Raw genomic sequence first — 14283 nt, 5'->3', positions numbered from 1 at the left:
AGAACATAAAAAGAATCCAGCAAGTGAGCCACAGCTGTCTCTTGCAGGGCTAACTGAGGTAGTACCAGCTTTGCCAGGACACCCTAACCTTACTCTGGGGAAAGGTTGGGTCTGAAGGAGAAACCGTGGGAAGGCTGATGGATGAGGACAGATTCAGAGTTCCCTTTACCCACTTTACCCCTTTACCCACTCTGCCCTACACTGGCAAGTGACCTTGGATGCTAGGTTTAAGGAAATGAAATGAGTATTCAAGAAAAAGCATACCTAGTATTTACATAATGGCATTCAGTGTTTGGAGGTCATCAGTGCATAGTCCCAATACTTAAAGTCGATTATGAAAGAGCAAGTAGTGGTGGACTGGGACATGCCTTCTGAGCACAGTACTTGACAAGTTGGCAGTGAGTATCAGAGGACACGCGTCTGACTCGGGGCACAAGTGTCTGGGGAAGCCATCTCTGTCGGAGGGACTCTGGCCCCTTCTCATTGCCAAGGGTGTGCAGATAGCTTTCTCCCCCAACATTTCTGTCCCATCCCAGTGACCCCCACAACACACACTTCCCCTGCCAAACTAAAATCTGGAGAGAGTTATTGAAAGGTTTGGGAAGGAACTAAAGTCTCACCATCCCTCCCAGGAACTCCTGAGTTTACCTACAACAAATGAACAACACTCTCCAAACAGCTGTTGTGAATAACTGTCCCTCTTCTTCTACCTTGAAGACAAGATCCAGGCCTTAATCATTAATATATTTCCCCTAGTGTTAGTCACTCAGTTGTTTCCGACTCTTTGCAACCCTACGAACTGTAGCCCACCAGCCTCCTCTGTCCATGGAATTCTCCAGGCAAAAATACTGGAGTAGGTTGCCATGCCCTCCACCAGGGGATCTTCCTGACCCAAAGATCAAACCCGGGTCTTCTGCATTGCAGGCAGATTCTTTACTATCTGAGCCACAAGGGAAGCCCTATTTCCCCCTAGAACAGTATGTAAGACACAGTACATTTCTACTGAATAAATTTTCTCATCTTTTTGATAGGGTTTGAAGTCAGTTTAAATTTCTAAATGCAATTTAAACCATTAAATTCAAATTGGCATATTGAGAATTATGCACTGAAAATTCTTGTGTCTCAAAATGGGATGACCCTCATCGTTTCATCTTCTGGATCCTCAGGAGTTCTCTTTGCTTACAGGCTGTTGTTGCATAGCTACAAAATGTATTCCTACGAATTTATTTGGTGCTGGTCAATGCAGTCCTTCTCATCACAACTGCAGTGCTGAAATTCCACCCCTTGAAGGGTACATTTCATATGTTAAAGTGTGTCGTCATGTCATAAATGATTTCTTTGTTCCAGTGCTGACTGATAGAGCTGAGCTCCTTCTTATTTAAGGGCTGTGCCTCTGGCCTGACTGAAGTGTACTGAAGAACCGTATTTTGTTGCTTTCCTGTTAACGTTTCTTTTGAATAAGACGCTATTGGTCTATGTGCAATTGCTTGTCCCTTTACATGTTTATTTTACCTACTGTAGGTGTAGAAAATGGGACAGTTCCCTTAATAAAAGTGAAAGACGCTTGAGGCTCTGAGAGTCCTTAGAGATGAGCTCTCAGAGCGTAGTTCTTCGACAAGGAAGGCAGTGTCCAAGCCTGGTTCTTCCCCTCCAATCTGTGAGCAGCCTGATGTGAGCTTCCAGATTTTGGGGGAGGGATGTCTCTAGCACCCTCTCTCTGCCACTCAAAGATGATAAAATGTGTCACAGATGGTCAGGAAGCAGTTAAGTCACACCCTCCCGCCGCCCCACCCATGAACTGAGATGAACCAAATGCCTTGGCAGAGATTGGCAATGGCGGGCACAGAAAACAGAGCTCACAATTGAGTCTGAGAGAGCTGGTGGTTTGGCAAGACGATCAGGAGTCCAGACAAGTCTACGTGGAAGCTTGTGGTTGGCCTGCTGGGAGCAGGCAGGGGTGCACAGCCATCATAGGAGTGGGTGAGAACCAGGAAGACCTAAATTCCAAAAGGCAAAGTAACAAGCTACAGGGACGTCTGAAAATCTGGCTTGGTGGTGAGAAAACAAGAGAACCGCAACAGTTAGAGCAGCAAAGTAACTGAAATTGTGAACGACCAGGATACCGCATGCCCCTAAGGAAGCCTTAATCCTGAGGATTATGGGTGTTAAGATCAGATACACTAGGGTTTAAATTTTAGCCCCACCAATTAAAAGGAGAGTGGTTTGAAGCTCAGTGTTGAACATGTCTCTCTGTGTAAAAAGAGAACAGTATCACCCACCCACAGTGGTTTTGGACAAATTAAAGGAAATAATGTAAGGGGCTTCCCAGGTGACGCTAGTGGTAAAGAGCCCGCCTGCCAATGCAGGAGACAAAGAGAAGCGGGCTTGATCCCTGGGTTGGGAAGATCCCCAGAGGAGGGCATGGCAGTCCACTCCAGTATTCTTGCCTGGAGAATCCCATGGACAGAGGAGCATGACTGGACAGTGGCAAGCATTTGATCAGTGGTAGCCATTTTAATAATCATTTGTCATAGACATTTATGTTTCGTGGACAGCTTGGAGCATACAAGGAAAAGTTGATTTTGGTTTCATCCAATCAGAGGGTACTTAAGAGGCCAGACCTTGACTAACTTATCTTCATGATCAAATTAGTAACACCATACATAATAAACAGTGACTGTAGACCGTATTGACCACAGACCAGACCATTTGGCCCAGGCCAGTGCTTCAGTGAAGTGTTGTTTACTCAGATTATCATTTATTCAACTGTAGCTGAGGGGCTAGTTAATATTGTCACATTTCTATCTTGTTTTTGAAAAGCCACATTAGTTACAGGTAGAGTCCATCCAAGGGGAAGAAAGGAAGGGAACAAAGAGATGGGGAAATAGTGACATGATTTAGACATTTTAAGATCCTAACTTAAACGAAAAAAGCAACACCAAGAATAGCGCCACAATATGGATTCATCTTTCCTTAGCTCTGAGCCTTTATCAGATTCTTTGTTCATGCTGAATTATATCCTCTTCCCATGTCCTTACAAGAGCTACTTGTCTGATCCCTGAAATAATGAGACCTTTATGACTAGCCTCGTTGCTGTCTTAGATGTATTTTTAAAGATGTTAAGACATAAAATTCACTTAGGCTATTATGCATTGCTCATACAGGTATTCTCCCATTTTTTCACATATCGTTGACTTCAAAATGTGCTAATGTTTTACATCAGTCATAAATCTTATTTCCGTTCACAATGTAAAAAAGGAAAACTAACCTTCCAAGATAGCCTGTAATGTTTTCCTGTGTAATTAACACCTCCTTCACAGTTGTGGGTGCCACTCAAGGGCCTGTCTCCCCTTACTTGACATTTCCTTGGTACCTTGTTCAGGCTGAGTTGATGCCTAAGAGTGTGCTACATACACACGTGGTAATAGGAGAATTCTGGAGAGTAGCCAGCTGCTTTAGCAAGACCTGGCAATTTAGAGAGATTACTTACACACATCTCCTCTGTGGGCTTGAGGTCTGCATGTCACCCTTTATTTCAGTCTGATTACTTCTGAAACTCATCCTTCTCATCATCATCCTTATCAACAACAAAAACCATCTGTCAGATAAGTAGCAGTCATCCGTTATTTGCATTCTTGCCTTCTTAATGCTCTTGGATGTCCAAGTGTTTATAAATCAAGTAGCTAATTTAAGATCCATGTGCTCTCATACTGCAAGTCATCCTGGAAGCATCAGGTTATTTTTACTGTTGAAAATTTGTAGATGTCATTTATTTAAATAGACGTGGATTTTTCCCCCCTTCTGCCAATATTGACCCATGCAGAAAATGCAGATGGGTGAAGTCACTTGATAATTCAAGTAAAATCATTCCTTTGTAGACATCTCCTGTTGTTTTTTTTTTAATTTTATTGAAATATAGGATATGTTCAGAAAGATGCATGTATCCTGATGATAGAAGTTTGGTAAGTTTTCACAAAGCACGAACACCCTTGTAACCAGCACATGGTCCAAGAAACGGAACATCAGCACCAGCAACCCTGTAAGCCCGCTAATGCTCCTCAGGTCAGTCAGTTCAGTTCAGTCGCTCAGTTGTGTCCGACTCTTTGCAACCCCATGAATCGCAGCACGCCAGGCCTCCCTGTCCATCACCAACTCCCGGAGTCTACTCAAACTCATGTCCATCGAGTCGGTGATGCCATCCAGCCATCTCATCCTCTGTCGTCCCCTTCTCCTCCTGCCCACAATCCCTCCCAGCATCAGGGCCTTTTCCAATGAGTCAACTCTTTGCATCAGGTGGCCAAAGTACTGGAGTTTCAGCTTCAGCATCAATCCTTCCAATGAACACCCAGGACTGATCTCCTTTAGGATGGACTGGTTGGATCTCCTTGCAGTCCAAGGGACTCTCAAGAGTCTTCTCCAACACCACAGTTCAAAAGCATCGAGTTTTTGGTGCTCAGCATTCTTCACAGTCCAACTCTCACATCCATACATGACCACTGGAAAAACCACAGCCTTGACCAGACAGACCTTTGTTGGCAAAGTAATGTCTCTTGTTTTTAATATGCTATCTAGGTTGGTCATAACTTTCCTTCCAAGGAGTAAGCGTCTTTTAATTTCATGGCTGCAGTCACCATCTGCAGTGATTTTGGAGCCCAGAAAAATAAAGTCTGCCACTAATGCCCCTAGTTCCTCCCAACTCCCACATCCGTGACCTGTTGCAGCTTCTAACAATTTAGGTTAGTATTGCCTGCTTTTATTCCTTATATAAATTGATGAACATTATGTTTACACAATTCAACCATATCGATGCATGCAATTGTATTCCATTAATTTCCATCACATATTGTATTACATTGTATGAATAATCTACAATTTACTTTATTTTTAAATTAAAAAAATAGATAATTAGCTAAAGGATGGTAGAAGGACAGGGCAAAAAAGGACTAACATTTATTATTACAATTTTATCAGATATTATAGTTGTTTTTGTTTTTAATTGTGGGAAAAAGCAGGTAGCATAAAATTTACCATTTTAACCATTTTCAAGTGTACAGTCCAGTAGTGTTAAGTATATTTGCATCACTGTGAAAAGATTTCCAGAACTTTTCATCTTGTAAAACTACAACTGTCTTCCCATTAAATAACTTCCCAGATCCCCCAAGCTCCCAGGTCCTGGACAACACCATTCTACCTTCTGTTTCTATAAATTTGACAACTCTAAGTACCTCATATGAGTGGAATCATACCGTATTTGTCTTTTAGTGGCTTATTTCACTATGTCTGTTTCAGCTAGCATGATGTCATCCAGGTTTGGGCTCCCCTGGTAAAGGCTCAGATGGTAAAGAATCTGCCTGCAGTGCAGGAGACTCCAGTTCAATCCCTGGATTGAGAAGATCTCCTGAAGAAGGGACCAGCAACCCACACAGTGTTCTTGCCTGGAGAATCCCATGGACAGAGGACCCCATAGTCCATAATGAGTGACTAGACATGCACACATACCAAGGTTTACCCCTGTTGTAGCAGTAACTGAATTTTCTTCCCTGCTGAATAGTGTCCCGTTGTATGCACCTCCTTTTCTTTTATGTACTCAACTGTCCACCTCTTGGCTATTCTGAATAGGGCTACTTATGGACATGGGTGTGCAAATATCTCAAGACCCTGACTTTCAGTCCCTTTGGATATAGACCCAGAAGTGGGATTTCTGGATCACGTGGTAGTTTTAAGAATCTGCATAGTGTTTTCCGTAGCAGTTGCTCCACTTTACAATCTCACCAGTAGTGCATAAGCATTCTGGTGTCTCCAGACCCTTGCCAACACTTAATTTCTGTTTTTTGAAACTAGCCATTCTAATGCATGTTGTGTGGTAGGAGTTTCCCATATGATCTCTTTTTTAATTAAAACGGGCTACAAAGTATAAGTACCAATTTTACAGCAGTGACATCTTGACACAATAAGCTTCCATAAGAGAAAAGACTGGGATTCCAATCCAAGTGGTCCTGAAATTGACAGTGAGGTTTTTATTCTTAAAGAGACATGTGATCACAGAACCAACTCAGCACTTCTGTTCTAAACTGTTAGAATTAAGGGCTACTTAAGATCACCTGAATTTGAAATAAGAGATTGAGGCTTAGGACAGGAGTCCTCCAAGTGTAGTCTCCAGGCCGTTAAAGCAGCGTTGCTGGGGACTTGTTATAAATGTGAAGTCCCATCTCAGACTGGAAGTGTGGACAGCAGTCTGTTTCAGCTAGGCCTCCTGGGGATTCAAGTAGGCCCCTGAGGGTGCTGGTGTGTGAGAAGGTTAGAGCACCACTGTGTTTAAATCATTGGACAAATACAGACACCGCTGTCTAATAATCTTCGCGCTATTTGAAACAGGAAACTTACGTGTTGAGCACTTTGAGGTGTCCTGGGCACCTGACAAGGCAGATCTGCATTTTATGCTTCATACTCCAGTCTTAAGAAAAGTATTGGATTAGTCCAATTGAAATTATGTGGAAACAGTATGTCTCCAACCATTTGGAGATTCAGCCAGACTCCGACTGGTCAGAGCTGCTCCTGAACAAAAGACGACCTGGTAACAGGTGTCCTGGTCAGCATGGCCATGCCCAGCTCAGCATTTATCTGCTTTTTGCCGGGATTTTCATCCCAATCCACATCTGAGTCTCCACTTCTTCTCTCACTTTACAAAGGGTCTAGAGTGAACCCTGTAATGAAGGGCCTGACATAAGACGGATGTTGAAACAAATACACAAAAATGGTTCCTCCATCTTCATCAGGGGGGTACTCCTATCCCCAGCCCCAGAATATGGAATCTAAAAAAGCCAAACTCACAGAACCAGAGGCTGAAGGCGGGGGGTGCGGGGGATGAGAAGATGTCAGTCAAAGCGCACAAACTTCCAGCTAGAAGATGAGCATGTTTGGGGAAATTATAATGTATAGCATGGTGACTGTAGTTAACAATACTGTGTTTATATGTGAAAGCTGCTGAGAGAGTAGATTTTAAATATTCTCAACACACACACACACACACACACACACACACAAATGGTAATTATGTAGGGCGATGGAAGTATTCACTAACTTTATTCATAATATAGAAGTGGATGAAGGCATCAGTTTGTACGCATGAAACTCATATAGTAGTACATGTCAGGTATGTCTCAGTAAAGCTGGAAAAGAAAATATTGAAGTGTACTTCAGATGTTACTAGAAATTCAAACATTTAAACTGCATATATGTGCTGGCTGAAGTTGCTGTGTATAATATGTCCTGATAATTTGACAGTCCTCAAAAACCGGGGTTCTCAACCCCTGTTTGGGGAGCTGGGCCTCACAACAGGAGGTGAGCGGTGGGTAAGCCAGCGGAGCTTCATCAGCGACTTGCCACGGCTTCCCATTTCTCACATCACTGCCTGAACTATCCCCCCCACTCCCATCCGTGGAAAACTTGACTTCCATGGCACTGGTCTTTGATGCCAGAAAGATTGGGGACCCCTGCTCAAAAACATTTTGCCTGCTTGTCCACTCTTAGCAAGGAGATGTGAAGAGAATCTGCATTCCCCCTGTGCTCCTCCAGAGACGCACCCACACACTCCTATAATTTCAAGGCTGACTTGAATGACAGTGTAAATCAGCAGTGATGTTCAAGAATTCAAAAGCTTCCCCGTACCATACAGAACCATGAATCCTCACCCTAAGCCGTGCCGATGCTGTGTTACAATATCTGGGAGTTGTTTATCTTCAGTATGAACACTGGGGTAAAAGGTGACCAGTAGCTTCGTTTTCCCCACTTCCTGCCCCATGCAAAATATATGTCTCCTTTAAGGAAAAGAGACTGCACCAGAAGTTGGTCCTGTGGATTTAATTGACCTCAACCTAAAAGAAAGAACTGAGCACCTCCTCCCATGTCATTGATTTTGTTTCTTTGTGCTCTTGTGAGTTAATAAACTACAGCACTTCCACTTTCTAAGTCAACTTTTTATCATGGATTAATCCTCAGGGGCTGATTGACTTACATATACTAAAAGATGCAATATATTGATTTTCAGAATGTGTAAAATGCAAGACTAGTAAAGTATGTACATATATATAACTTTTATTCAGTATACAGATGTTATATATTCATTCCAATCTTACAACCCCTAAAAAGAACTCCAGGGTTCAGAACTCTAAAACAGAAGGTATGTGAAAATACTACTAATTGTATTTCTGGTTTTAATAAAATTATTTAAAAATCTGCTCTGTAGATGTTAACCATGATTTTTTTTCCTGAAAACAACTGCTGCTGTTAGAGTCTTTGATAGTAGGATCTTAACTTGCCTTCAGCGTTCCCCATGCAATCACAGTGTCTTATGTGCTAACCTACCTTCCAAACTTTGCTCTAATGCTTCTGCTTATCTTGGATTTCTTACCCCACTCCAAGCCTAGGTGAAGACCAAAGAAATCAGGAAATTTTGCCTGATGCTTTCAGAGCAAGAAAGTTAATCAGTGAAATTGGGCCTTTCTCACAGTTTTGTGAGAGTTTGTGCTCACAATTCTCCTCAAAAAGAGTTGAAAGATCACTAATACTTTTACCTTTGAAGTGGCAAGCCTTAATATGTATTAATGTACTACCAATATGGTAATAAAATGAAGTTATTAATAACAATGAAAGAGAATGATCATATTTAGAAACCATACTTAGAAATGCTTCTCATTCAAAATGTACACTTTCCATACCTAAGCTTGCTTCTTTCTATTAGAAAAGGGAAAAAAAATTAAGAAAATAAGTGTATAATAAATGTTCTTCAAATGATATCAAATATACAGATACTTAGAACTGTCATTCTGACTCTTGCTATTGTAATTTAGCTAGTTGTAAACTTGGCAAGTTAACAGTCATTTACAGTAATGAAGATTAATAAGCAAGGAGTGAACATTTCGCTTATAAAACAGCTTAGCCATCCAAAAGGAAGAAAAGAGCTAGGTAATATGCTTTGCACAAGGTATATAATTATAATAGAGCTTTGTGAAGTGCTTTTCAAACTTTAGTGAACATGAGAATTACCTGAAGTGGTTTTGTTTTTTGGGGTTTTTTTTTGTTTTTTGTTTCTTTTTAGTGCAGATTCATGGATCCCTTTCCCAGAGATTCTAAACTGGTAGTTCCAGGCTGGAGCCCAGAAAAATATATTTTGAATACTTAATCTCACCCTTAGGAAACTCCTTTAAAATTGAAATTCAGATCACTCTCTGAAAATACCAATTTAAGATGACAAATGCATTGATTATTGTACCTGAACCCATTGAATTATCAGATAAAATGCTAATCTTAGCCAACCTTTCAGATATTTTATATTACTTTGCTAGAGAGTCAAGGTAGACAGCCTGTAAAGGGCTGCTAATAAGAGTCACGATTTATTCATTCCCAGCACTATTGTTCTCATCCTGGTTGTTAAGAATTGTCCCATAGCTTTTAGACTTCACTGACCTTTAAAGGTCATGTGGACTTGGGATTGTTTTTTAACTTTGAGTTAATTTTTACTGTCTTTGAACTTCCATTTAATACTATCTCATCTTAAAATAAAATGGAATCACAGTATTTATCATCTGTTTCTGTTTGGTTTCCAGGGAAGACGAGGAAAACCAGGGCCTCCAGGAAAACCAGGGCCTCCAGGACCACCTGTGAGTAGACAGTAGCGTGTTTCATCAAAGCCTGTCTGTATGTCTGTGTCTTCGTCTACAGGTCACTTTAATCCCCTGTAGATAATAATTTCCATCTCTCCACTGTTTAACATGGTCGTGTTCCCTATGCTTTTCACCATCACAAACAAGAGGTCAGGGAGGCTGGTCGCTGGCTGCCCTGGCTCCCACCCACCTCATTCCTGGACATGAGTAAGTACACCACCTGTACGGGTGACCCAAGCCATGTCCCAGATCAGCGAATCCCGTGCTGAACCCACCTGCGCCCCATCTGCTCCATGTCTTAACATCCAACCTGGTGGTCAGTTAGGGGTCTGTGGAAGTTTGCCCACCTTTCTTGATACAACTGTGTTGCCAGTAAAATTTCATAGAATGTTGCTGCTAAAGATACTCATAAAGATCTCATAGCCAGTTAGCTCATCTTTTCCCTTATCCAAGCTTATACAAGAGATGCTCCATCTCTTGTGCTCCTGCTCACTCTCCAACGCCCTAGAGTCTGGGTTTGTGTCCAAGCAACTGCATTGCCTTGCATCCTCTGTGGTCACCAGTGTGTCTTGAGTCACAGGATTCCCTGGGCACTTTTAAGGCTTCACTTTATTTCACTGCCATATGGGTTTCCCTGGTGGCTCAGCAGATTAAGAATCCACCTACAATGCAGGAGACACCGGGGATGCAGGTTCAATCCCTGAGTTGGGAAGATCCCCTGGAAGAGGAAATGGAAACCCACTCCAGTATTCTTGCCTAAAAATTCCCATGGACAGAGCAGCCTGGCAGGCAGCAGTCCCAAGGGTCACAAAGAATTGGACATAACTGAGCAACTAAATGCACAACACAACGCACACATAGGAATTGACACTGTTGACTTTTCATCCTTGAAACTCTATTCTCTTGGTTCATAGATACTGATATTTTTCTCCTATCTTTGGATCCATCCTTTTGGTCTCCTTTCTTAAAGCTGTTCCCTCTTCTCTTATTTCTATGTTGCATGGTTTAAATAATCTCAGTCTTCTCTTTCCACCCAGACATCCTCCTGAGTTCCAGACTCCTATACCCCACCACCTGCTCAGTATCTGTACTTGGAGGTCTTCTGCATGCTACAAATGTTGTCTGTCCAAAGCTAAACTCTAAAATGATCCTAGATGTGTGCTCTCTCTCTCTTTGTCCACATCCAAATAGTTCCTAAGTCATGTGAATTCTGTGTCCTAGGAGCTCTCATTCTTCATGCCACTGCCTTATTTAGGCCGTTGTCAACCTGTATCTGTTTTTGTAGCCTTCTCCCAGCTGGTCTCCTGGCCTCTAATTTCTACAAGTGGAGTAAAGTTTTAAATCATAACTCTGATTGTGTAGGTCTTTGGTTGAAAGCTCTTTAATAGCATCCCTTTCCTTCTAGATGGAGTCCACATTTTCTGCAGACCGGTCTAACCCCTTTAGAGTTTGCCCTTTGCCTCTCTTTGTCTATCCTTTTCTGTGCCCTTCCTCCTTTTGCAACCCATAGTGCCATCTTACTTTACAATCTCAAAATGCTGTGGGTTGTGAATGCTCTCCCTGAGGTCCAAGTGAGCTCCCCAACCTGTAGGGCTCCGCTCAGTCCCCAAATCTCCCATGTAGCCCTTGCAGGTGTTTTCAGCACATGAGGGTCATCGTCCACGGTCCTATGAGCTTAAACCTCCTGCAGAGGGAGCACATTGTTGTGTAACTCAACTCTTATTTTTCTTATCTTTCTGGCCACTGCCTGTGAATTTATTTTGAACCTCTACTTTATCATCATTGCATAACACAGTTTCTGGCATGTAGCATGTGACTATTAATTATTTAATGAATGAGTCAACAAATGAATGTACTTTGTAGATGAGAAAATGAAGATGGTGAATTGAGTCTCTTTCTAAAGACCAGAAGCACCTGTACCACCACTAGAGGGCTCTAGACTAGACCTCCTAGGAGTCACTTAGGGTGTGGTCACGTGCCAAAAATAAACAAGATTCCTGCTCTATCCTGGTTTCCTTTCATCCATTTAGCCATTCAAGTAAATTGTTCTCTTAGCAATGTACTGGTGTCAGTTGATATTGGTTATGAAACAAGTGAGGGGGGAAAGGCATAAATTGGGCATCCTGGAATCCAGTCTTTAAAGGAATCAGCTTTGTTATTCCAAATTTTCTAGCAAGAGAAGACACATTGTAGGATTTTCAGTAATTGTCTCCTGCTATAAACAAGAAAAGCTGGTACAAGCTAACAGGCAAGATTAGACCATCACATAGTTTTCTAAATGTATGACACTGCTTTCAAGACAAGATAATTGTTGTCTCAAAGGAGGAATTTGAATGATGAAGGTCTTTATGACAAGCTTGCCAAATGTCTAGGAGAGAAGAGGATTATACCAAATCCTGGAATGAGTTCTCAGCTATAGATCAAATGACTTTACTGAAGAATTTAGAAGATTAAGGAACATGCAGCCATATGAAAGAGTTTATAATAGTCAGTGCCACAGGTTTTAGTTTATTGTCAAAGTGTTTGGGAGAGAGAGGTAGTTATTTTATTTCAAGTGTTAGATTTAGAATATAAACTCAGCTATGGGTCCGATACACAGTGTTCATTAAATCCTGAGTACATGGTATTTGAAAGAAAAATGGTTTACTATCCTTTGTAATATTAGAAAATATCAATTTGTTAAACTGGAAAATAAGGAAGAATCCATGCCCCCCAAAAAGGTTCTTATTCACAGTTAGCTTTTGTTTTGAAAGTATTAGACTATACCATCAGCTCATTTTTGTTTAAGAATTGTGGTTCATGGAAACTCTTTGTCTTTTGTCTTGTTTTGTTTTAATTGGAGGATAATTGCTTTATAATGTTGTGTTGGTTTCTGCCATACAATTTACAACATGAATTTAATTCTAGGATAACTCCTCTAGTTGATTAAAATTTCTTTTCTCTGATACAAGTATTATCAAACTCTATCTTGGGGTGCATTTTTATCAGCTTTTGAATTTTTAAAGTTATTTACATGGTTGGTTGAATTGGTTGGCATGTCATGCATGCCACCATACTGTATAAAGTCCCATGAAGCACCTGGTCATTCTTGTAGGAATTAGTTAAGAGCAGCATTGAAAATAGAGGTGAAATACCGGCTCCCCACATTTTTTATGCCATCTTCATGTTTAATTTTTATATGCCATCTTCATGTTTAATTTTTCTAAACATAATGTACTTTAGCAAGAGGACTGTTATTTCCCAACTGGTTAGAAATGATCAGAGTTTTCCCAAATCAGTCCTTTCATGATCATATTAACTAGTATTTTCATAAAATGGGCTTATAAAAAATTAACCTGTCCTTAATTCACATTGTTTAATAGTTTTGCAAACTATTAAACATTTATTTAAGGCCTATTCTGTGCCTAACACCCTGTTAAGAGCTGGGTTTGCAAAAATGGATATGATATGGTCCTTGCCTTTCACATATTTAGGTTTAGCTCACAGAAAATGGGACTAGAGGATGAAAACTTAGAAAAGATAATGCCAAGGTGGTTTCCTTCTGGAATTGACAACTGAGGCATAAAGGTAGAGCCTTAAAAACATGGAGAAACTCCTGCTCATCATGACAACATGGGTAAACTTGGAGGATGTTATGCTGGGTGAAATAAGCCAGTCACCAAAACAAGGACTGCCTTATTCCACTTTCTGAGATTTCTGAAATGGTCAGACTTGTAGAAGCAGAGAATACAGTAGTGACTACCAGGCCTGAGGAGTGGGGTACTGGGTGTAAAGTTTCAGTTTTGTGAGATGGTTACTTTCCAGAGATCCATTGTACAGCGTAGTGCCTATAGTTAGTGATATAGTAGTGTGCATTTCAATAAGAAGGTAGATTTCACATTAGGTGTTCTTACCACATACACACGCATGCAGACACACAAGGGACACAAGGAAACCCTGCGAGGTGCTGAATGTATCAGTTACCTTGGTTGTGGGGATTGAGTCACAGGTGTTTGCATCTGTCTAAATGCAACACATTGTACACATTAAATGTGTGCAAGTCTTTGTATATCAATTATGCTTCCCAAATGGTGTCAGTGATAAAAGAACTGCCTGCCAGTGCAGGAGATGCAAAAGATGCAGGTTCAATCCTTGGATCGGGAAGATAGCCTGGAGTGGGAAATGGCAACCACTCCAGTATCCTTGTCCGGAAAATTCCATAGACAGAGGAGACTGGCAGGCCACAAAGAGTCGGACCCAACTGAGCACCTGAACACACACACAGAAGATGCCTCGATAAAGCTGTTCTGCTAATATTAAAATCGGGGAGATTTGTCCAGTAAAGCAAATAGAAGGCAAGGGGAGAGCAAGCTGGTTGCTGCTGACGGAGGGAAGTAGCCGTAACAGAAGCACAGGTTCTGAGCCCCAGGAACCTGGGCAGCTGTGGCCCCAACACTGACAGGTCGGGTCCAGCCTGGGCAGCGTCCTGGCAGACCGGCTGGGAGTGCCCCAAGTCCCAGGAAGCCAGGAGGAGCCTGTGGGAGCTCGGAGTGGAGAGTCCCAGGCACAGGTCTCTTGATGGGTGACTCTAGGGGGAAAGTGGTTGGATTGTTGAGAAAGTGAGATCCTTCGCAACTCTCAT

General features: G+C 41.7%; 1 protein-coding gene across 1 annotated transcript in view; it reads left to right on the top strand.

Moving 5' to 3' along the window:
* Positions 1-14283, top strand: part of COL19A1 (collagen type XIX alpha 1 chain) — a 417733-nt gene that overhangs the window by 278046 nt on the left and 125404 nt on the right. The window contains exon 15 of the mRNA XM_043439611.1: positions 9606-9659. Within this exon, the coding sequence (XP_043295546.1) occupies positions 9606-9659 (54 nt within the window). The remainder of the gene's footprint in view (positions 1-9605; positions 9660-14283) is intronic.

Source organism: Cervus canadensis, chromosome 20, assembly GCF_019320065.1.
Source record: "Cervus canadensis isolate Bull #8, Minnesota chromosome 20, ASM1932006v1, whole genome shotgun sequence".
Taxonomy (NCBI): domain Eukaryota; kingdom Metazoa; phylum Chordata; class Mammalia; order Artiodactyla; family Cervidae; genus Cervus; species Cervus canadensis.
The sequence above is the reverse complement of the archived record's forward strand: the minus strand, read 5'-3'. Positions and strand labels throughout refer to the sequence as shown.